The sequence below is a fragment of the Ochlerotatus camptorhynchus genome, unplaced genomic scaffold (genome assembly GCF_037179485.1).
Source record: "Ochlerotatus camptorhynchus isolate MF236.1 unplaced genomic scaffold, CSIRO-AGI_Acam_v1.1 ptg000093l, whole genome shotgun sequence".
Lineage (NCBI taxonomy): Eukaryota > Metazoa > Arthropoda > Insecta > Diptera > Culicidae > Ochlerotatus > Ochlerotatus camptorhynchus.
The window spans coordinates 514752-540572 of record NW_027040583.1 but is presented as its reverse complement, the minus strand read 5'-3'; the positions used below and the strand labels follow the sequence as shown (position 1 = coordinate 540572).

General features: G+C 39.0%; 2 protein-coding genes across 5 annotated transcripts in view; both read left to right on the top strand.

Moving 5' to 3' along the window:
- LOC135698664 (GATA-binding factor A-like) overlaps positions 1–25821 on the top strand; it is a 444653-nt gene that overhangs the window by 225438 nt on the left and 193394 nt on the right. The window lies entirely within an intron of this gene.
- The window catches only part of LOC135698660 (GATA-binding factor 3-like), a 38337-nt gene continuing 21906 nt past the window's right edge, over positions 9391–25821 (top strand). Inside the window, exon 1 of one of the 4 annotated variants that reach the window (XM_065218729.1) lies at positions 9391–9562. Coding sequence is in view for 1 of the 4 variants with exons in the window: in XM_065218728.1 (XP_065074800.1) it covers positions 21056–21208 (153 nt within the window). In the remaining 3 variants the exon portion in view is untranslated. Of the gene's footprint in view, positions 9563–20446; positions 20522–20578; positions 21209–25821 lie in introns of those variants that run through there. The other 3 variants (XM_065218731.1, XM_065218728.1, XM_065218730.1) reach the window with 3 other exon arrangements.

The window sequence follows — 25821 nt, the reverse complement described above, 5'->3', positions numbered from 1 at the left end:
GAGAATGTTATTTTCCTCGACAAACTTGAGCAAACGATTGAGAATGAGTTTCTCGAACAATTTGCTCAGCGCTGAAAGGAGGCTGATTGGTCTGTAGCTTGAAGACAATGTTGGCTCCTTACCGGGTTTGCGGGTTGGTATGATTTTTGCTATTTTCCAGATGCTTGGAAAGTAGTGCAGTTCCAAACATCTGTTGAAGATAGCGGTTAGAAGAGACTGCACTTTCATGCTAATTTTCTTCAAGATCAAGTTAAATATACCGTCAAACCCGGGAGCCTTCATGTTCTTGGTGCATTTCAGCGCTAAGCAAATTTGTTGTTCTGTAATCATATCCGCCGGAGGCACGACACAAGGGGAGGCATCTAGATTTTGAACGCATTGCGCAACCTGATCATCGAGCGGACTTTGGATAGTCGAGCCAAGCAAATGCGATGACGCGACATGCTTGCCGATCGCATTTGCTTTCTCCTGTGGGGTAATTAAAAGCCGATCGTCATCATTTTCAACTTTGAGAGGTGGAACGGGTTTGGAATGATTTTTCAGGACCTTGGCTACCTTCCAGAATGGTCTGGAGTGGTCGTCCAGATTCTGGACAACACGCCCGAAACTTTCATTTCGGAGTGAGTCCATTCTGGAAGCAATCTGCCTGTTCAGAACGGCCACTTCACGTTTTTTGCCCAGATCTCCAGTCCTCTGAAACTGGCGTCTACGAACATTTCTCAACCGAATAAGTAAATGGGTGTGGGAATCAATAGCAACAAACTTACCCCTCACAGGAACTTGTCGAACACACGCCTCGTCAGCCACGGATATGGCCTGTTGGAGTCCTTCCAACGCCCGGTCGATGTCATCTACAGTGTCGAGCAGTGGATTTTCATCGATGTTGCTGTCCACCATTCGTCCGTACTGCACCCAGTTGACATGGTGGTAGTCTTTACGCAGGCAGCTTCTAGCAGGAACCACGTTGACACCGACTTCAGTCACCACCTGTTGGTGGTCGGAGCTGAGATCGTTGTGCGCCTCCGGCTTGGATAGTCCGATGTTTGACAGGAAAAAGTCCAGCGTGGAAGGATTTCCCGCCGGAGAGATGAAGGTTGGTTCGTCCGGAAATTGCACAGTGTACAGTCCATGTTGTGCGTGGTCGAACAATAGACATTCGTTCCGGTTCCTCTGGTAGTTCCGTCAAGCTTCATGGCGGGCATTCAGGTCACCCCCAACGATGAATCGGGAGCTAGTATGGGTGATGGCGGTCAGGTCCTTCTTGAATTGGATTCCTAATCCGTTACTTGTGGTACACTGGCGTGGGCAGTAAACAGCGATGAACCGGACGTTTCCAGTTGGTGATTCCACCTCCACACTAACGGCCTCGATGATAGAAGTGCGGATGTGGGGCAGAGTGCAAAACTTGATTCCCTTTCTGACGATGACCGCTACACCACCCCCCCTGGAGCTGGTGCGATCAAGCCGATCAGAGCAAGCGTTCCAGGTAGCGATGGTTAGCGGTTTAGACACCATACTGGATGATGAACTTACCGAGCACTTGATCTGTTCGGGCTTATTGCGGCACTTACGAAGAGCACAGGTCATGTTGACGAAAATTTCCATCAGTTCATCCGCTGAAAACAGATCGGGGTTGTTGTTTTGCGCTGGTGGTTGTCTCCAGAATCCAGGGGGGGATGGAGAGCTTTGGCCAGCAGAATCACCAGAAGTTGCTTGAGCTGAATGCACCCGTGAATTCGCTTGCCTTTGCTGAGGAGCACGAAGAGGCGGGAAATCCTCCGTCCGAAATGCCGGGACTTTGTCCTTCTTGCGTCCTGGTTGGTTGTTAGTTGCCGCCTGTTTTCGGATGCGTTTGAAGTCCTCGCGTTTGGAGCACTGTCTGTCGAAACCTTGGTGAGCACCACCACAGTTGGCGCATTTTAACGCCACGGCTCCATCCGCAGGGCAGTCGGAAGTGGCGTGGTCTTGAGCGCAATTGCCACAGCGTGGCTTAATGTTGCAGTTGCGGGTGCCGTGTCCGAAGTTCAGACACCGTTGGCACTGAGTCACATCACGATGGCCGCCACGGTATGGCTCCCAGCGGACGATGATGGAATTGATGGAGCGGATGGCTTTCAACGCGTTGAGTGTCACCGTTCCCTTCTGGAAGTGCACCAGGAAAAGGCTATCCGGATACGCCTTCACATTTTCGTCCTTCCTTGTCATCCGATAGACGGCACTTGGGGCCAGCTTGTACCGGTCTCTGATTTCAGCTTCGATAAACTTCGGGTCGAAGTTTGGTAGGCCCCTAATGACGACCTTGAATGGCTTCTCACCGGGAATGTCGTGGGTGAAAAATTCCACCTTGGAAGTCCTCAGGTGGGCGACAACCAAGTCATACTCCGCTTTGGTACGGAGCACCACCTTGGTGCCGACTCTACCCAACTTGTATTCGGCTTTAACGCCCAGCGTCGCTAGATCTGCGATGAGCTCATTAAGATGGGCATTTTTCACCACCAATGGAGGTAGCTTCACTTTTGCCGCACTCAGGCCGGCAGGATTTTCGTTGCCGATGGCGTCGCCGAAATCACCGATGTCGCTGGCGTTCGTCGCAGTGACATCGGACTGGCCTCGATTCTTCTTCCTCTTCTTGCTGCGTTTTTCCAACACAGCTGGCTGGATATTCCCATCCATGGGGAGAACAGCAAACCTGTTCGAGATAGGCACACCGGAGCTTCCTTCACCGGGGTTCTGGACCTTCGCCGGGCTTCGCGACCGATGCTTCCCCATTTCGGGGCACACACACACGTACGACAAACCGCGAAAAAGAGAGCGCGAACACTGTCGCCACGAACTTTTCAAACAACTCGAGAGACCGAGCTAACACCGAACTGAACTGCTTGACGATCAAGCAGAGAATTAAGTCTAAAGCGTGGTTAGCAACCTCTTATATAGACAACCAGCTCTGCCGGTACCATATTTCCTCGCTTCCCATTGGCTATAACCAGTGATGGTGATGCAGTTTTGTCGATATTGGGAAATTGCCTTAAAAGCTCTACGCAGATGTCGCCACTGCATGATGATGATAATGTTGACAGGCTACATAGCAAATTCATGAAAATGAGCATTCATTAAAAAATGAATATTTTGTATTAAAATCCAACTGGAATACTCAAAGATGCAAAGAAGTATTGGAATGAAGTTTTCCTAACACCATTCGAAAGATGTATTGAAAGGATGTTTTGTAGGTTTGATGAAAATTATGAATTAATGCTCATATTCATGAATTTGCTATGTAGCCTGTCAACATTATCATTATCATGCAGTGGCAACATCTGCGTAGAGCTTTTACGGCAATTTCTCAATATCGACAAAGCTTGCTGGAAAGCGTGCTGAAGGTGTTCCTAGAAAATATGATCCGTGATGCCGTCACCTACACTGAACACGCCAAGCACAAAACCGTCACGGCCATGGATGTCGTCTACGCTCTGAAGCGACAGGGACGCATTCTGTACGGATTCGGAGGTTAAAACTTATCACCAACGCAACAAAACGGCTCTTTTCAGGCCCACCAAGTTGATTTCAGGAAAGAGGAAGTTCTGAGGCATAACATCTCTGATCACGCCTTCCTTTGGAACTTGGTTACCGTTGGTTCCCGGTTCATGAGTTGATGGGTCGATAGGTAGGGTCCAGGTGTGGGTAGCATTGGTGCACAGCACGGAAAACAAATCCAAGGAAAAAAAAACGGAGAGCATTTTGTGTGGTCGTTGTGGTTCTGAATTGGCAACAAAATGTTCCGCAATTGCATCCTCCCTATTCGTACACGCCCGAAGATTGGAGGCGAATGTCACTTCAACTTGTTTCATCTAGGAACCATTATCTGATGACTGTGTTGGGGAAGCAGCACATGCATGTACGTAATTGGTGCATTTCTTAGTTATTTCGAAGCTTCTGGACAATGCTTGACATTTACCACTTTTTCAATAGTTTCAATTAAAAAATCAACATTTAAAAGCTTTGTTATCGATGCGTAAAAAAGTTTCTGATCGATTGGTGATAAAATTACTGAAATTGGTCCAGGGGCAGCTAAGTTATTAACGTTCAAAATCTTACATAATTTCATTTTTCGGTTTTCATAAAGTGTACCCCCATCTTCCCGAAAGACGTAGTCCTATGTCAAAAGATGACGCACGATGCAAGTAGATGCGAGAAATGAAAGAAGATTTTTCGAAGATTTATTCGCTAGTGTGAGATTTTTTGAGCATCTAGAATTGAGATTTAGATGTGTCGCCCCCCTCGGGTATACCTCAAGGTAGCCATCTGGGACCATTGGTATTTCTCCTTTACTTCGACGACGTTCACCATGTTCTCACGCAAGAAACTACCGATTATTTTCAGCTACAAACTACTAGGCACGACTATCGAACGGGTGGATTGCGTGAAAGACTTAGGCGTTTTTCTAGACTCAAAGCTGACGTACTCACACCATATTATATCGTATGTCGTCGACAAAGCGTCCAGAACTCTTGGCTTTGTCTTCAAGATTACTAAGAACTTCACATACATTTACTGCTTGAAATCGCTCTAAGGCTCTCTCGTACGATCTACGTTGAAATACTGCTCTGCAGTCTGGAGCCCGAACTACAATAATGGGGCCGAGCGAATTGAATCTGTGCAACGACGGTTTTCTTCGCTTTGCGCTCCGTAAACTCCCTTCGAGATACCCACTTCGTCTTCCAAGCTACGAGAATCGCTACCAATTGATCAATGTCGAGCCCTTACGTATCCGAAGAGATGTTTTTTGAGCCTTAACCGTAGCCGAACCAGATTTTTGTGAATCGCTGCACAAAGTTGACTACCTACAAGACGCTGATTAGGCCGGTAGTTCTCCACGACCACGAGACATGGCACCAAAGATGAATACTAAGATGAAACTGTCGGAAGAAAAACTTTCTATTTTAGTGTCCTCTTTCACAGTCCCTTTCATCCAATGAATACCCCCCGTATTCAAGGTAATTTTGTGTTTTTGCTGCCCCATCGGTAGAGATGAAATTTTGCGCTCATTTTTATCAAAACAATCATACAAAAATCAGAGATGTCCCATATTTTAGTAACTCGATTAACAACTAATCGATTATTTTTTGTTCGCTGTGCTGCCATATTTCCACCAATGAGAGTGCAGCACATGTTTGAAACGATCGGTGATGATCCTCTGGAGAAGTTATTCCTTATATCGGCATGATATAACCGATTACAAATATTTTACTTTTCGGTTCGTTAATCGATTAATCGATAATTCGAATGAAAATCTGCCATCACTAGATGAATGTGAAACGTCATTTCAAATATATGGACCGTGTACATAAATAATGATACAATTTGAAAGGGACCGGGGCTCATCACAAATTACGTCCACACGGTAACTGAAATAAACACGAGTGTTCACCGGTTGATGGCACTCATGGTGTTTTTGAATGAAAGGTGTTGCGTACCATGCACGGGTCCGAGCAGAGTCTGAGATCAAATTGAAAACTAAAATCGATGTTGTGATGTCGTTTATAATGATTACTCAGGTTGCTGTCGTTTGGGTCGTTTTAACGGTTTAGATATCACAATAAAAAAATTAAAGGGTTGTGTCCTAGACATGACCGCAGTATGACGTAGAACCACACAAAATTGATGTTTGTCATGCATTTTTGACTATTATACTTATTATTATGAATGGGACGGGGCAGAATGTTTCTTTTGTGCAGAATATGGAAAAAAGGATGGACTTTGGATGTTAATCTAATTGCATATATAGAGGTACCAGATATGTTTTACAGTCAGTTGTTGGTAATTTACCAACATAATATCATCGGATGTATGTCTCCTCTTAAGCAATTGTTTTGAAAACTTTGGCTTTTGTTTTTACTTATAATTGTAGTTTGATTAAAATTTATTTCCCGGAAAAAAAAGAAGTGATCGTCAAATCCATGCCTTTTTTTAGTTGACGTTATAGACCCGTTTTATATGGGGGGGGGAGGGGGGAGGGATATTTTACATCCATTGCATTTGTTTTTACTTATATTATAAATTGTGGTTTGCTTAAAATTTATTTCCCGGAAAAAAGTGATCGTCAAAGTCCATGTCTTTTTCGAGTTGTTGTTAAGGGGAGAGGGGGTTTTACATACACAATTTCCCAAGTCTCATTCCTCATTGTGGTGGTCATGGTCACGCCGTGATCCACCTTTATCCGCTGACTTGGTCCTACTTGCTGCAGGACCAAGTGCCACGCCGTCCGAAGCGGTAATGAGCAGAGGCACGACAGCAGTGCTGTTTTATATCTTTTCGGGTTCAAGCAGAACGATGTGCAACCGCACCTGACAAGATTTCTCGCCGTTTTTTTGTGAATGGCGGGGCAGAATGTTTCTTTTGTGCAGAATATGTAAAAAAGGATGGATTTCGGATTTTAATCTAATTGCATATATAGAGGTACCAGATATGTTTTACAGTCAGTTGTTGGTTCTGCGTGTAAAAATTTGTTTTTACTTATATTATAAATTGTGGTTTGCTTAAAATTTATTTCCCGGAAAAAATTGATCGTCAAAGTCCATGTCGTTTTCGAGTTGTTGTTTAGGGGGGGAGAGCTTGTTGTTTAGTTTTACATACATAATTTTCCAAGTCTCATTCTTCATTATGGTGGTCATGGTCACGCCGTGATCCACCTTTAGCCGCTGACTTGGTCCTGCTTGCTGCAGGACCTAGTGCCACGCTGTTCTATATCTTTTCAGGTTCAAGTAGAATGATGTGCAACCAAGCGGTATTCGCTTATGATGACTGGGTTTGGGGAAAACGTTTAGTTCATGAAAACAGTGATAAAATTATCATTTGCGCTTTTTTCAAAAGTATTTTGATTAAAAATTGGAAAATTATTTATTTCAGCAGATTTGTTAAGAAATATCCTATCGATTGGCGTATTTGGATTTTAATTTCATTTATAAATGACAAAGTTACAAGCGTTCAAAACCTAAAACTATTTCACCACATATATTTTTTGATTTGCACCCCAGTATAGTCGACAAAGACGTAGTTCTACGTCAAAATCCTCCTGTGACATCACATTGAAAACTAATTCTACTATCAGTGAGAGAAAACTGAAAACTCAATTTATCATGTTGATAACAAAAACAGCATTCAATTTTATGTTCTACTAAGGGAATGAACACAAAACCGCAGCAACGTATTTTTGAAAAGCAAATGTAAAGAAAAATGAAAACAAAATTTGTTATCACATTTTTCAATTGTGTCAACTAAAATAAAATTATGATTTAGGTTTGATGTTAAAATCAAAATTTGATTTCGATTTGCTGTAATTTTAATGCTGGACTTTGCTCGGGTAGAATGCAGATGGAAATGCAGCGTGGACGAAGAGAATGAACCGTGAATGTCACCAGCTGCTCATCCACATCGCAACAATTGGGCGGCAAAGATGGGCTCTTACGAATGTTAGACGATAATCCGGTGAAATTGGTTTTCGATAACTACCCGACATGATACAAGACGAAGAGGCGCGTAGCGGGCGTGGAAGGCAACCTGTGGAGCCTTTGCAAACAGCGGTACTGACCACATGCAGACACCAAGTCTGAGTGGTAAGGTTGGTAAGGTGCTCGTCACAGTACTGATTTCATCTCTCGATCACCTCACACATCCGGCCTGCGTTTTCTTTTTCAAACCAGTCATTTCTTCGGCTCGAAGCTGCTGCGGCGGTGCTCCATATTGTGTATCGGATGTCCCTCCAGTCATCTTCAAGAGTAGCTGCATCTAGCTGCTCGTTCGTTGGTTATGCTGCTTCTAGCGGCTTCATGTATACCTACACAACTTTGGCGCCCCGTAATTGGTCAATCGGAGTCACGGCGGCCGACTTGAACACATATCTTCTTTCTTCTTTCTTCCTCTTCTTTGCATTTCAAGCTTATTGCTTATCGTATATTAGATTACTGTGAGCTCTCAACTTAGTATTCTAGGTGCACTTCCACAGTTATTGATTGAGAGCTTTCGATACCTGTACCATTATTGCATTAGTATAATTGTGTTGCAAGTACAATCATACTCCATGCCCAGAGAAGTCGAGGAATATTCTAACCCGAAAAATTTCTAGACCGGACCGATAATCGAGCCCAGCCCCTACTTGGACGTATATGGATATGTATAATTCCAATAATGTGGTTCACTAGATTCCAACTGCAACTTTATGTCTGTCCTCAACAGTACTCTTTAAGCGTTTCCACACTTGGTTTAAAGAGAACTCACTAACCCTGCACAATGATAAGAATTCTTAGGGAAGTTGATTAAATTGACATCCAAAAATTTTCCTCTGTCTATTCAAGAATCGAACTCACAGCCTTCAGCACGACTTTGCTTTATAGACGTACCCATTTTGACTTAGACTTAGGACCCTTTTGAAGACTCCAATTATAGCTTATTTACACGATTTTTTTTTCTGACAAGGCATGCAGTTTTAATGATCATTGTAAGTCACACGTTATCCACAATTGATTTCTCTGATTAACTGTCCAATCAATTAATAAGCCAATCGTAGCAAAACAGAAGAACGTATTTTTATCACTGCAGTTCTTTTTTATGACGATGGTAAATAAATTCAGGCTTGGCTTTAATAATGTAAATAATAAAAAAAAAACAAACAAACTGAAATCACTTTCCTGAAGCAGTACGGTAGGCATAAAGAAAATATTATGAGGATTAGCGTAATATCCACCAAACTATTTAGGATAGTTTTGGATTTACAAATTTACTGATTTCAGCAGCCTTCCAGTAGTAGGTACAGATGATCTGCCGCAATTACTTAGCCCATCTAAGTATAAACTGCTGGCAAAAGCCACTTGCCATTTGGCTTGACAGTCAGTGGATGCACGCGCAGGCACCGAAAGGCTCTATCACTCACTTTTGTCGCAAGGAGATATAAATTGATAAAATTGTTGTTTGAGATACGGAGTTATCATCCCTTGCTATATATGTTCGAAATAATCAGCCTAGAATGATACGGAGATAACTGTTGAGCAATAGTGCTGACTTCCAATGACTTTCTCATTGTAGTGTGCACACTTTTGAAGCGTAACGGTGACTTGAGCAAAGTTAGGACTTGTATTCTTCACAAAAATGATTAATTGTGGAAATGATTTGAATTTTTATTCGAATCGATGTTTGAATCGATTCGATTTTCATGCTTTTATGATCCGAACTACTTACGGTAATAGGACATTTTCAAAGCTTGCCACAAATGAACGAGTATAGGAAATCAGGGACAACGAATTGATATGTTAACTTATCATCACACTTCACTATCTATACCGAGATATAACTTTTGAAAAGTTAAATTTAATAATATATTATATTATCACCATATTTCAGACATCTCATTCCGGCAGTAAGGTTGGAGCAGTGCTTTGCTGTATATTGCACATGTGGTCACGTAGCTCTAGGGTGCGGGTGGATTTATAATTTCGTTTGTTGTCAAATACGGGAAGTGAACGGAAGATGCTGCGACCATTGTTATCGCAATGGAAAGCACCGAAAATGAAGTGTGAGTGTGTCGCAATTGGCTGCGCTAGAGTAATTGACCGCCGGGGAAAAGCTGGCTTATTGGTTGGCTACGTGATCTGTCGTCAATCAATTTCAATTTTTATTGACTGGCATTAAATTGGGTGCCTCGTTTCGTGAGTGATGAAACCGTCTGAGAGCGGAAAATAAAAGATATTTATCTCTATACGAGTGCAAATGCCTTCCCGTGTTGTTTGTGTTTCTGCTTCTTGGTGATTTTTTTCTTTTTTTTTATTTTTTCCAACGAAGAATATGTAATTCATAAGCTTGTCAAGATGGTCAATTTTGATATTTTTCATCAAGTGCGGTAAAAATTTATTGCGGTGTAATATAAATTTACTCAGATCGATCGATATTATTTGTGGCGGGCATTCGTCGGTTGTCAGGCTGTCAGGGGCGATGTTCGAATTCAATGGGACGCCAAAAAGCTCTACATTGACGTGGACGCGTCTGCCGTCTGGATTGTAGCTGGAGGTGGTTCGAGACCTACATAGCAGCGAAATGAAAAGAGCACCACGTTCAAATAGGTCTACTGATAAGTGCAAGTGGTATCATGTGGTACCGTTATCAAAAGTGCTGTTTTTTTATTATCAGGTATTTACCTGGTACTAATGAGTCCTGCGTTCGTTTGTGTTGCAATGGGTACCGTGATAACGGAGTGTTGGGTAAATGAAAATGTTGTGTTGAAAATTTTAATACCAGACCTTAGCAGGTTGACTGCAGGTTGATTGATAGTGGTTTACTCGAGTAGGAAATGATGTTTTGCTTTTGTTTGCCGACTGGGGTACGTTGTATCATTTGACAACAGGGTAGTAGAATATTTGCTCTGGAGTTCTACCAACCTTACGTTAGCACAACTTGCGAAATACGCGTTCAAGTTGTAATTGAGCTGGGAACCTCTGTTTTCAATCTACCGCTTTTGATTTCCAATAATTCTGCCCACAGGATAATGTGAGATCGAAGCGTACGAGCCTAACGCTGTCTGGTTATCTTATCAAGTTTACGACAGAATGGGAAGCCCCTGCGCTTTGATCGGATCTGTTCGCTTGTATTTATATACGAATATCATAAAAACCACCACCATCGATGGGCTTGTTTATGCTTGATCGAACCAAATCGAAGGACATCGCCATATCTGAGTTGCATTTGTTTTATTGTAGCCTACACATAAAGTGCTCCAGGGGAAACGCATATTAAAAGAGCGACACGATCATAAAGCACACCCTGTTCAGGGTGCCGGGTTCTTTTCCCGATCTGTTTTGTAGATTATATAGAGTTTAAAAATCTTGTGAATTCTTTTCATTTGGTAGCCTAATAGAAGCATAGCTCATTCCTACTACTTTTTCGGCTTCATTGTTTTTTTGGTCTCACTTGTTTGCCTATGTGTTCTTCATAATTTGCGAATAATTATTATTATGCTTATTATTATTTTTATTATTATTATTATTATTATTATTATTATTATTATTATTATTATTATTATTATTATTATTATTATTTTTTATTTATTATAGTCACTTTAACACTCTTAGGTCTTAGTCTTAGGTCTTGTCCGGGGGTGAGGTTTGAACTCGTGACTTTAGCGTGAGAGGTATGGATGTTAACCACTACGCTGGTGTCACCCCCCAAATATGCGAATTATGGAAAAAAAGGAAGAATATTATTAGAATAAAAAAAAAATCAAGATTTTGGAGCATATTGCCTATATTGCTCTACACACTGCTCTAAATTATAAATTAGGTCCTGACGATCCTACCCGAATTTGATTACTTTGTTTGATGTCTGAAACTGCACTGGTCCTTTGAAGTTTTTACCATAGGCGTATCTATGATGTTGAGCTAGAAGGGCTGAACAGACATAAACCATAAACCATCAGTATTATAGGGAGATCGACAAAATGCCTTCACTTCTACATTTAAGAATCGCCATCCGTGAAAGGGTCATCTTTACAACCCGCTGTTCCCCACTGCTCTTTCAATGCAGAATTTTATATTTTGTATGGGAAAATGTATAGGAAACAGAACGATCCTGTTCATTTGGTTACCAAAAACCCAAATATTGCTCAAACTTCACAAAATCTTAGATTGAAAATACTAACCAAAACAACTTTGTCAAAGATTGCAAATCGATTTGATCTTTGTATGAAAAGTTATTAATCTTTAACTTTAAACTAAGTATTCTACAAGCTCATATGTAGGTATGTGCGGACCAATAGGTCTAAATTAATATAAAAATATCTTTTTTTTCTCAGAAGTCTAATCGATTTGATGAAATTTGAGCAATATTTGAATTTCTGGTAAGCAACAAATTTTAAAACTCTCCCGTTCTCCAGATCATAACCAAATTCGTTCAAATATGACACCGCTTTTGGGAACCTCAGTACAACTCGAAAAGCAGTGGGGAACAGACGGTTGTGATCCACCATACAAACTTGAGTCACCCTAATGTATACTCTATAAGATTTTTAAAACTCAGGTTGGCTAGATTTTTTAAAATTTCGTGGAACTCTGGAAGTTTTGTAGATGAGAAAATTGTATAAATTCAACATGATTTTCCAAGATCTTGGTCAAATTTTTGGGATCAGTGATATCAGTGATCAGTGAATAAAACATAGGAAGAATTTACAAATTCAGCAATATTCGTAAATATTTAGTCGTAGTTAGTGTAAGTTATAAATAAATTGAATGAATTCAGAAAATTTCATAGAAGTTGACGAAACTTTCCAGCAATTCACAGAACTTTTCACAAATAGAGGCTCAGGGATAAGTTAAATGGATTGGGAATAAATTCAGGGAGCTTTATTTGTGTTCATGGAATTGAATTAAAGAGACTTTGAAGAAGTCCAGCAACCCTCGTATAAGTTTTAGAGAAGTTAGTTAATATCCATTGGTTTTAAATATGATTTCAATAATTTTATCTTGATGTTTTTCATTGCATTGAAAAATGAAAAAGTTTATTCAAAACTATTCTAAAAAAAATATCGAAATTCCTCCATACAATTATGTTTTATGGCATACTTTTTATGACCGATATAAAACTTGAAGCAGACTAAGACCTTCATTGAAGCCTCATTACAACTATCACCTTTTTCATCAGAGACCTAAGATTCAAAGATAAGGAATATAAATAAAATCTATTCAGATACATGAAATGAAAACCCCTTCAGTGCTTGTGAACACGATGAAGATGAGACGATCGCCAATATGAAAATCCTGGAGGATCTACAGTTATGGCCTCCTTCATATAACATAAGGCAAAGTGCGGTGAAGGAGCTCTTTAAATATTGAACAAGTGGTTTTCCGATACACTTCCGAAAGATCCACGAACCCTTCTTAAACAACGCAGACAGTTTCACTAAATCCGGTTGGAGATGGCCAGTATTGGCATCACGGCTTTAAACCTTGTATTGAAAAAGCTTTTAATGGATCCAATAAGCATTTCTTACAACTTGATTACAAGAGAAAATAGAAGGATCGCTTGGAATGTTGACTTTTTGACAGGTTGCCATGGTTTTTGTTTTGTTTTGATTCGCTGTACAATATAAAACCAGCAAGCTAGCTATAGAGTTTAAATACAACTTAACGCTCTCAATTTGGACTACGAAATGCTAAGATACAACCTTTAGGTTTATGTTATGCTATAGAATTCCAATCTAGGAGAATATGTTATATTGAGATATTTTTAAGGAGTAGCAAGTTATAACAAAAAAAAAATGTCGCCGTATGAACAAATTTCACACAGTATGAATAATTACGCTTTAATTGATAGGCGATAAAACACTTTCATACATCTATGTATATTTAAATAATATGTGACTGGTTATTACTCAGCAGTAGTAACAGTTTTGTACTAAATAGATAATCTTTTAATGACTCTTTAATGCATGGTGCTAATGCAGACACATTGAAAATATCCCTTTATTTTAGTATTCGTATGGCGCACTGAAGTTATGCTCCTATTTGGTATAATAATCACCATAAATATTGCATGGCATGCTGCGAAACATATATTGATTGGTTTTAAATTGTAATAAAGTCGTCTTATTTTCAATATACAATAATATCAGCTATTATTACCAACTGACAAGGATCATGATTTCACATCAAACATCGAAAAAATAAAACCACAATAAAATATTTTTCAATACTAACTATCATCCAAAAACCCCAACTTAAAATCTTCAAGGTTGTCAAAATGTTTGGCGTATCATGTTTTATCAACTTCTTCATGAGCGATTTATGCGGTTGTAATATAGTGTTATGGTAGTCATCAAAAGGTTGTCAAAACTTTTTGACCTGGAGGAAGTTTTATGTTTTCATTTTTAACAACCGCGTGTAGAGTGTGATAAAACTGACATAAAACTTATGCTCCTAAGGTAGTTCGCATATCAAGTTTTGATGATTGCATTAAAACTGGGCCAATTGGCCATGACATGGCTGTATAGCGGTTCTCAGGAGGTTGTTAAAGCAATGTGGTCGTCAGTGAAGGTTTTATAATTCGGTTGTATCAACTGCTATAAAACTTCAATAAAACAAAAATTGTTGCTTGGGTTGTATTTCATGACATTGCCTCAAGAATTCGCTAAGTGTTTTGCAAACATTCGTCGGCGCCGGTAGTTGAGTCATAAACGTGATTGCTTTCTCACCACAGTGGATAGGGCTTCAATTCCAGCCAAGGTCCGTTGATATATTCTGCGGTAAAAATCTTCCTTCGGCAGGGAAGTAAAGCCTTTGGCCCCGGCTCATCAATACATGGGTGCAATATGTAGGGTCCAGGTGGAGTTGCCTCCCTAACGTCGATGTTTGGCAAGTGTTTGTGTAGTATCCGTTTTGCCGGCTTTCAACTTAGTGTTCTGGATGCACAGTTATTAAATTGAGATATTGTATATTGTGACCGAAAATAAATAATAGATAATGATGTATTGTAGCTGCAATTCCACTGTTATTGATTGAGAGCTTTCGATACCTGTACCATTTTTGCATTAGTATTATTATGTGGCAAGTACAATCCTACTACATGTCCAGTAGACTGATGCAAAATTTGACTTTTTTCGCTCCACAGTGCTTAAATGGTTTCAAATCGGTTCCTGATTAGCCTCCCAAAGTTACAACTCATTTGGTTAGAAACAGACTTCGCACAAGCCATTTGAAGCTTACTTGTAAATTACTATGGGAAATCTCAACTTTTTGTTCATTGCCTTCTAGTCTTTTTCCATATTGAGCTGCGAAACAGTTTGATAGCCATTCTTATAGAAAATTTGCTCAGCTATAACTTTACTGAATATCGTTTCTATGTAAAACGAGACAGGAAAAAGTTATTAATTATTTAAGAGATTGGTAAACTTATGACATGATCAATCAGCTGCTCTGTAGGCAACACTGTATTTTGCAATGTGACATATTAGCCATGATTTTTGTGTCCTATTCAACGCCCCAGAAACACCAATGTTGCCTGCTGAGCAGTTGATTGAGCATGATCATAAGACATCAGCGCATTGAACCATTGATAACTTTCGATCCTTGCATTTAATAAAAATGTGGTATTGAGCAAAAATGTAGCTCGGAAAATTTCCTACAAGTACAGTTGAAAGTTTTTGAAGCAGACCGATATGGTGAATTATTAGATGGACATGAACAAACATCTTGGTTTTACCATAGTAATTCCCATACAAACTTCAAATGGTTTGTGCCATCTCAGTTTCTCACCAAATGGGTTCAAATTTTGAGAGGTTAGTCAGGATCCGATTTGGAATCGTTTAAGTATTGTGGAGCGAAAATTTCAAAATTTGCATCACTCTAATGTCCAGGTATGTCGAGAAATTTTCCAACCCTTAAAAATTCCTAGAACGGACAGGGAATCAAACCTAGCCACCTCCACCAGCATGGTCTTGCTTTGTAGCTGCACCTTTAGCGAATGAGCTATAAGGGAGGTCCCATTGCGTTTCTTTAGAAGATGATAATGACTAGCCAGATGGGCTCCTAACCTCTGGTCTAGCCACGGAGATCGTCTGGGGTGGGCTACACTAGCCTTTTTTTTGTTGGCTAGCTCGAGCTTAAAACCCTAGCGCTTCAAGGTCGGCTCCTGGTTTGTCGACACTGATCCGAAGTACAAAACACCTATTCGTTATTTTAAACTCTTTTATTTCTTACGGTTTCGGTGTTTATAGTGTGTGTGTGTGTGTGTGTGTGTGTGTGTGTGTGTGTGTGTGTGTGTGTGTGTGTGTGTGTGTGTGTGTGTGTGTGTGTGTGTGTGTGTGTGTGTGTGTGTGTGTGTGTGTGTGTGTGTGTGTGTGTGTGTGTGTGTGTGTGTGTGTGTGTGTGTGTGTGTGTGTGTGTGTGTGTGTGTGTGTGTGTGTGTGTGTGTGTGTGTGTGTGTGTGTGTGTGTGTGTGTGTGTGTGTGTGTGTGTGTGTGTGTGTGTGTGTGTGTGTGTGTAGTACTGGCCAGTGATGATGGGATTCTGCAGCGGGTGGGGTTTCTCAGCGGTGGATGAACAGTACGGTGCTCGATGGCTGTCGCAGTATGGCACAACGGATGTCGTGCCGGAGCTCGATGGACTGATCGACGGTGGACTTGCTGTTCACCTGTTGCTAGTTTAAAGCGGTCGTAGATAGCTTGCCGATCAACGCTTGATAAACGGGTGGTGCTGGCGGTATAGGGTTCACCCTCACACTTTTCGACAAACGTTTTTCTGTGGCCGGATCGCAATGCCTTTTTAGCCCGTATTTAATGGGTCCTGAGGGGAATATGAGAGGTGGTCTTAGGGCTGGGAATTCCGCTACCGGGTTATTAATTGGGTCCTACTCCGTATTCGGTGGTATTAGCTATTATTTGTTGGTAACTCTTCACTATGAAACTCACTGATAATTTATAGGAACTATCGTGCGCAATGGCTGAAGTAGAAGAGAACCTTCTCTTTAGTTTTATCCAGTAGCTTATCCCTTAACCTAAGCCCATTTCCACCTTCCTCCCACTTTTCCACCACCCCTTGTCCATATCCTTCTCCCATTTCCAACGCCCATCTTCATCCTTTCTCCTTCCCGTTACGTGTTCTGTGTTATGTGTTGTTGATGTGACTGGGTTACAATTATTTAATTTGGCCGTTGATGTGGGAGTGGGTTTTCCTTATATATTTACATTCAAAAACAATACAATATTGTACACAAAAACTAACATACAAATCTTAGCTCCCATGAGCATTGATCGAATTTATTATGAATACACATAGGGTAAACGCTCCTATAGTTGCGGTACGTTAGAAGCGTTAGGTTCCTATAGTTGTGTATTGAGTCTCCATACACAACTATAGGAACCTAACGCTTCTAACGTACCGCAACTATAGGAGCGTTTCCCCTATACCCTATTCCTCGCTCTCGCTATCACCTGATTTTTCTCACTTGAAGTGAATCAATAGGGTGCAGGAATCAAAACGATAATAAATATGGTTTTAGGATTATCAGGAAGCTGAAATTGCGTATAATGGGGCAAAAGTTTGAGTCAGTGGGGAGGCTTCTAAGGAGATTCCTGAGAAAATTACGCATAGAAAATGCTTCAAGATCTGAGGCTACTAAAATTCTCTGAATGTCTATTGATCTTATTTGAAACTCAAGAAATTGCTCCAGAAAAATAAAATACAGGATTCAGAAGAGAAACGCACATGGTTGTGACGCCATGATTTAAAATTTTGAAATATACTATCGTTAAGGATAAATTACCTGTATTTATTTACAAATCTTGTCTGACCAATCAACCGGGATATATAAAAATCGAGAAATCCGGGAAACCGTGGCCACTGGGATGATTCCGTGAAAAGCAAATGAATTTAGATGCTGAAACAGAAAAATAAACTTCTTCTCTCGAGAACAAAAATAATATTCTGATACTTGAAAAAACTTTAAGGCTTTTAGACTGAAATAGATTTCTAAGATACAGTCACTTTGAAGAAGTAGTAATAAAATATTGATGTTCCGAATTTTGAAGACATTTCAGAATAAATTCTAGCGATAACACCAAAATATTTCAGTGAAAAATTCCAACGGAGTTTTGGAAAGAACTCTAAGTGAGTTTTTTTTAACTTCAAGTCAAATGTAATATGAGTTCCAAGATAGAATAAAGAAGAGTTCAAAGTTGAATTCTTTGGATGTTCTGAGCAAAATTCCATGGTGTTTGTTAAATGGATTCATGGTTTCGAGAATTCAAGCGAGGTTTAAGCAAATTCGAAGTAAATCTTTTTTTGTTTATTAATTTATTTGATAAGGCTCAACCGAATTAACTTAACAGAGCCGAGGATTCTTGGTCACTATACAAAACATCTTAAAAATATAGTCAAAAGGTACAACACAATAAACACTTTATCTTCCGCTATCCAAAAAGCCTCCTCCATCAGAACTGGAGCCGCTTCCAGTAGTTTCATTGTATGGCAAATTGTTGTATGCCAACGAGGGTCAGAGCGCGTCCATTGCAGCAATGGACACAAAACGTGGTCAGCACTCACACACTCATCACGAAACCAACAATCAATACGAAACTAACGATTTTAAATTGGCTCACCACTTTAGTAGCCTATTGGTCCCAAGCAAACGATTAACGTACCCTATTCTAGTTGAAATTCTATTACTACACTATGTTTGTTTTGATTCGCTATGAAAGTTTGACAGATAACATCAGGGGTGTGTGGATTCATGCAGAACATACAGGGGTGAGTGAAATAGCTTGGGACTGCTTGGGACCGTTGTTCTGGTACTGAGTGAGCCAAAAATAATAATGATTTTCTTCGGGACCCAGTGGTCTTAGAGTTACCTCTATGACGAAACGGTTGCTTTCCAAAGTCGACGACGCATCGACCGAAAGAACTGCTGATGAAGAACAATGAGGAGGACCACACAATGGTTGCTGTCGAGAAAACAGACGATCGCGTAGCACACATCGAGAGTGGCCTGCTTTTGTCGACAGCCGAGTGAACACTGAAGTAAATCTTAATGATAATGAATTGCATGAATCGCATGATTTTTGAGTGAGTGAGTGATCTGTATTGAATTTCAGGAATATTATAATACCCCAAGAGATTTTCAAATTTATTTTAGATTAATTCTGAATAGAGCTAAGGGAAATCTTGGATTCGGCAATACCTTAACATATTATCGTCAGGGGGCAACTCAAATTTGGCCAATAGATACTCTGAAACACAATGTATCCGTATATCAAATTAAGCTCTCAAGGACGTTTTTTACCCCCTGACGATAATAGAATAAGGTATTGCCGAAGCCGTCATTTATCTTATGTGAAAGTATATTATGTTAAAGAAAATTCATGAGAACATTTCTAAAGAAGCCTGTTAAGAGATCTATGAGAATTTTAAAGGTAGTTTAAACATAGGCGAAATATTGCTGTGTTTATACCTTATTTAGCTTAATCGCATTCGGTTATATGCTGAATTTAAGTATGAATCGCACAACCGGAAAAAAAAAAAAAAAAAAACAGGAAAAACCGGAGAAGAACCGAATATTGCTAATTGGAGTTGATCATTACGTGAAATCAAGAAATTAAAGTTTAACGGAAATTTCAATTTTGGTTAAATTACTAATTTGACCTAGTGATCTCTTCGGAGTTTTCAAATTCGTCCTAATAGCATTCAACATAATAGCACTCGGCTAAATGGCGTCTGGCCTAATACTTCATCTAAACAAATTGGCCCCTCCCTATTTCGAAACTTGACTATGCCCTTGGCGAACGTTTTGCTTACTCTCAATTAAGTGTTGCAGATGAACTTCCACAGTTATTTATTGAGCGTTTTTTATGCCAACCAATGCATGAATTTGTATGTTGTATGGAAAGCACAACGATACTCTATGCCCAGGGAAGTTGAAAACATTTCCAATCCGAATGATTTCCTAGACTGGACCGAACTGTCAATACGTAACACCAAACAGGTCTTGAGCGTTCAGCTGAAATTAAATTTAATACCCACATGTTTTAGAATCACCATATTCCTAAGTATTCAACCGATGTTCAACCGTTGCCGATTCCTGGTACAATTACATATATATTTTAATATTTCATTTATATTATCCAAATAAAACAAATGGCATCTTCAAGGAAACCATTCGGAAATTTCATTGATGAATAGTACGAACAGCAGTAATCAAAGCCACTAGTGTGCGCAGAAGGGGTGGCATACAACTCTTAAACTGTTGCCATCAGTCATTTTGTTCATTTTCAGAACTGATTTTGGGATTATGGGACACCTCAAATGGATACAAACACGAATTTTATTAGTCATGGCAATCCGAAGGGAGTTCATTCGTGAAAGAAGAGCAGGATGTTGCTGTAAGGCGGTCTTAGACATTTTTGTTTTGATTTGATACTGTGTATGTCATGTGTTCGAAAAAACATAGGCTGGCAACAAAGTTTATCCTGAACAAATATTCAAAATAGATTTTTTTTCCTGAAACCGCAAATTTGAATCCGTGTGGTGTGTCTGAATGAAGGTACCCATATATGTGACGAACCGTCACCTAATATAAAGTCTGCTTTCCGATCGTATGTTTACTCTGGCCTGTAGACTCTTGCTTCGGAGCCGTGAAGAAACGAGCAGAGAGAATTTAGTGCAAACAAATATCAAACACCTTAAAAAGTGAGGAAACGCATAATTCAACAGCCGGACGGACGAAACGAGTGCGGATAATTTGTTGTTTGCCGAGCACTGTGGAGTGGTTTCTTTTTCTGTAACAACCGTTTAGCGATGCGTTCGTAGAACTTTGGACCACACTGTACAGTGCAAACAGAAAAGTTCGTACACGCTATTTCCTCCCTATGTTGAATGATTTTTATTTTGTAGGATGTTGGCAGAGTCGGCCTGGTCTGGTCGTGCCATAAGAGTTTTGGCGGTTCCTGGCCGTACAACCGCTCAGCTAGCCATAGGGTTCGGATGAATCGTGATTCTCAGTAAGTTTCGGTTCTCAGAAATGTTGGTCGTGCATGGAATTGAGTGTAATAAATGTGACAGAGTCTAGTTGATCCGTGATATCAAAACACACCTCTGTAGATCTCCTCGGAAATTTGGAATTGTTGATAAGGGAAACTTGCTTGTATTGGCTTCTATTTTGTTTGATAGTGTGAGTTTTGATATAAGTTACCTGCAGTTGATGAGTGATTTTACTGTAACAGACCAACAGATAAGATAAGCAGGAATGGCACCTACTCTGGAAGGGTTGGCTCAGTGCTTGATACATAGTATTTTTTATAATTTTCCCCATCAATTTCGTTCGATACGTGTCTTGTTTGTGTGACTCGGTAGCCCACCCGTTCGCTTCTTAGTCGCAATGAGATGTTCCTCGTGACTCGAACAAAGTGCTACGGAAAGCCGTTGAAGCAGATATTCTACCGTGCAAGCGCTTAGTTCAAGGATCTCAACATAAAACAGTGAGTTGTGATTTGTGTTCGAAAGCAGGAGAGTGATCCGTTCGATTATCCTCAAAGATGAAAATGGCCGTAAATGCAGTGTCAGCTAATGATCCGTCCGATTCGAATAATAATAATTTAGCAGTTAGTAGTGTCAATGCGACGACAGTTAGCCTTAGTGTCAGTGTGTCTACGATCGCGAATGGAAACTCTGGAGTAGGATTGCTGAAGGTAATTTCCGATCGGAATCTCCGATAAACTGGGGTTTCCCTCCAAAAATTCAAAATGCGTGTGATATGCAGCTGTAGCAGGGTTTGCAACTGATTGGAATACCGGCAATCTTGTTGAGGAGATAGCGTACGATACGGGAGGCAGGCACGCCGGAGATAAAGTTTTATCGGGGAATGCAGTTTGTCGTTCAGATTACGTTTGTTATGGTGAAGATTTGGATGACGATGTTTTCGTGACTCACGATTTACATATGTCTTCAAATGATGTTTTAAAATTTGCTTTGTAGACATTATATTTGAACATGCTAAATAAAATCGAAACAATTGACTTATTTTTTCACAGGCCTTTGGTCAATTCAGTATCTTTTTAGTATCTTTTTCCTAAATTTGTCTAATTCTATTGGTCACCAAGTTGATTTTTTTTTGCTGACAAATATGAATTATAATTTGAAGCATAGTGAAATAAGAGTAGATGGGCCGAAACTTGATTCAATCCGGACTTTAAATAATGATTCGTTTCGAACATGACTGTAAAGTTGTTTGTTATCCAATAAACAAAGTATAATAATAGTAATACACTGAGAGTGAGCGCATCTAGCATGGATTGGCTAGAAAGTCAATAGAAAATCGTAAAACTTTGTAAATTTACATGCGGCATATTGATGTATTTTCTGACATAAGTTGAAACAGATAGCAATATCACATTATCCAAATAAATACTTATTACATTAATAGACATTGAATTTTACATGGAAACCATAAGTTCAATTGAAATTTTTAATTTTCAACGAACAACGATACACATTGACATGAACTTGTAAATTTCAGCTTTAATCAGTTGAGCATGCAATTTTATATTTAAAAACTTACTACAGTTGGTAGCTGAAAATTACAAAATATTTATATTTGTGGAGTTCAAAAGGATCTACCTGCTTCAGAAAGGGAATACTTTCCTCAAAGTAGGATGGTTTTAGTTCGTCAAATTGAAGATTGAATTTTTAGTTTACAAGAGCATAATTTAGAAAGATAGGTTTCTGAATTTTTGCCTGTTGGTTCATCATTTATCGGTTATCGGTATAGTATTGAACTTATTTGGTTGAGTGAGTAATAAAGTAGATCTTTTTAAGAGAAACTAGATTTTATTGAAATATAATGCACCAAACTTCTTGAAATTTTGCTAATTTGTAAAATCTATCATATGCCACTAATTTAACTATAATCCGTCCACTACGCAAAAAGCTTAAATTCGAGCGTTCTACTAAAATAGATCTAACTTCATACAGGCTCTGCCAACATTCACTGAAAAACAATGGTGGGTCTTGTTCACTCTGGTTCACCATGCATTAGAGATAGAGGTTTGAAACATTGATAAAAGTTGTAGCTTATCAAAACCTACAAAAGCTTCATACATTATTTTACGGAATTCTGATAATGAAAAAAGTTAGATGCAAATGAATGTAAATTAATGCATGAAATGAATGTAAATGATTTTCCATGCCTGTCCTCTAATATAGTCCAAACCTATACCGATAAATCAATAAATAGTTGTTCAATCACCAACCAACATTTCAATAATATTTCTATAAGTTTTTCAGATTTTTCAGATTCATTCAGATTCCATTCAGATTTTCGCTTAATTTTGCGATACACTGCATATCAATGCAGATAGGACCTTTTTAGATGTTTATCTAGAATTATTAACGATAAATGAGTCTCAGTGTCTCAAATTCACTCTGTAAATGTCTTTAAAATATTAAGATGGGTGAAGGCATAAGCAGTGGTTGAATCCATGAGCGAGGCAACTGACATTTTGGCGATCCCAGAAACCGCTCACCTCGATCAAATCAAGTTCTTGTAAGCATAAGCAATTAGCACGAAATAGCTATTTATACAACAAGTTGCAAAAAGAAGACTTTTTCAACTCGAGTCGTAGTTTATCGATAATTACGACAAGTGTTTAACAAATTGAATTTTGCAAAGAGTTGCATTCAAAATGTTTTGATATTTTTTGATTATTTATTCTTTATTATATTGACATATATCTATTTCGGGCAGGAAGTTAAAACACCTGGATTGACGACCTTTTATTATTATTCTTGTTCATCATCTGACATTGTGAATTTAATAAAATATTTCTAATATTACCCTTTATGTTTATTTTAATATTATTACAGTCCCTTGATTTCTTATCTTAAGTTATACGAAAACTTCTTCTTCTTCTTCTTCTTCTTCTTCTTCTTCTTCGCATTTCAAGCTTATTGCCATTGCTTTTCGCAATTATGTGCTTCCACAACTTAGTGTTCTAGATGCACTTCCACAGTTATTAATTGAGAACTATCTATGATTGTACCATTTTTGCATTAGTAAAATTGTGTGGCAAGTACAATCATACTTTGTGCCCAGGGAAGTCGAGGAATGTTCCGACCCGAAAAATTCCTAGACCGGACCGGGAATGGAACCCAGCCACTTCCAGCATGGTCACGCAAACTACACGACCGTTGAATCTACTGAAATGCGAGTTCCGTTAACTCAAATTCGCAAAAATTGCGGTTATTCATAGACTGAGTAAATTTTTACTCAAATATGAGTAAACGTCACTCTGTGCTCAGTCTTTTTTTTTGCTTTTATCGTACACAGAAAAAAATTCTGAATTTTAACTATCGCGTAAAATCTCCCTTCGTTTAATATTGAGCTATACTTGGCATAAACAGCGAAATCGTTTACAAGCTTGCATACAATATTGCTAATTTATGCGATATTGCGCGAAATATCGCGTAAATTTATGTCAAATCTAGCGTTAATTTTATGTGCGCTATATCTCGCAGAAATTTACATGAATTTTTCGAACGGTGTATACTAATTAGATTAATCGACTCAGCTTGACGAGATCGTAAAATATCGGTCTGTACATGTGTGATGTATGTATGTGGACTGGATTCTGTGTGTTACTCACTTTTCTCAGAAATGGCTTAACTGATTTGAGTGCATCCGGTTCCATGTTGTTTGTATTGGACTCCCATGAGCTTTATCCAGATCGGATACCTGGTTCTGGAGATATGAAGCTTCTCACTCCATTTTCTCGTCAATGGCTTAACCGATTTGAGCACAACTGGTTCCATATTGTTTATATATGTGTTTGAGAGTATTGCCACTTCCGTCCATTGCTGTATTGACCGAGATTATGGATTGATCTCGGCCTCTTACTCTTAGATGGAAGTAGCACTATCTCCAACAATCGAGAACTGTCCTGGTCACATCCTTGCTACTGCTTGGGATGGAAAGGATTTTTAGTTGAACACTTACTTGAATACTTACTTATGCTACTGCTTGGGATGGGAAGGATTTTTAGTTGAACACTTACTTAAGAATGATGCAGAGAACTCTACGACAGAGATGCAGATATGGTCAAAATACTGAAATTATGCAATCAAACAGTAATTGGTCTCCCATAGAACCCTATTGAATTTTGTGTCAATCGGACATTTGGTTACGGATATATAGTCAGTACCGGAGTGAGGATCCGGGAGCCTGGGGCTGTTATCCTAAGGGGGTATTTTTCCTTCTACCATCTTATTATGAAAAAATAAAATATCTGAAGAAAAAAATAATACATATACATAACTTTATTATATAAAGTCTCCATTTCGCTACAAAACAATCAAAAAATTGTGATTAAGGGGAAAATTGGTCACCGGGGAAAATTGATCACCGGGGTAAAATTGGATGGTTGGTGGAAGATATCAAGAGAAATCTTGATAGCATTCACACTACCAAAAAGTCATGTAAATTTCGGTGCCATGAGACCGACACATGCAAGCGACCCAAATGACACAAGAATCAGTTGAAAGAAACGAGAAAATAAATTCAATCAATCGTACTTTTCATCGAGTTGCGTATGTTTCGGTTTGGGAACACTTAATTTTACATGACATGTTTGTTTACGTTCCATAATTTACGTCAAAGATGGATTACGTCTCGTGTAAAAATAGTTATTTTTAAGTGTGTTTCATTATGAGATTCCAATGCTATGCTAAGGGTGTGTTAATTTTATGTGCGCTAGATTTAGCGTAAATTTACATGTTTCTTACGAACTGTGTACCGACACATGTAAGCGGCCCTTTTGACATAAGAATCGGTTGAAAGAAACTAGAAAATCAATTCAATCAAACGTTCTCGTCATCGAGTTGCTCATGTTTCGGTTTAAGAACACATAATTGTTCATATAATGTTTGTTTACGTTTAATGATCTACATGCAATATGGATTACGCCTCGTGTACACAATTCGAAAAAAAAAATCATGTAAATTTACACAAAATCTAGCGCCCATAAAATTAACGCACCCTTAGCATAATTTTACACGTGCTCAGAAAATTACATACTATTTTTTATGAGTCACGTAAAATTACAATCATCGCGGAATTTTTGACGATCGTGTAATTTTACTCCTATTAGTTTTGATTTTGAGTTTTGGTTGCATTTTTTCTTATTTGATTATTCATGACGGTCTGCTTTAGTTAGGAATAATTTTATTACCAGATCTGGCTGACTTTGGAATCAATCCCAATATCACTCTAAATTAGGAGATCTTATTTTTAGAACTACTAATAAAGTTT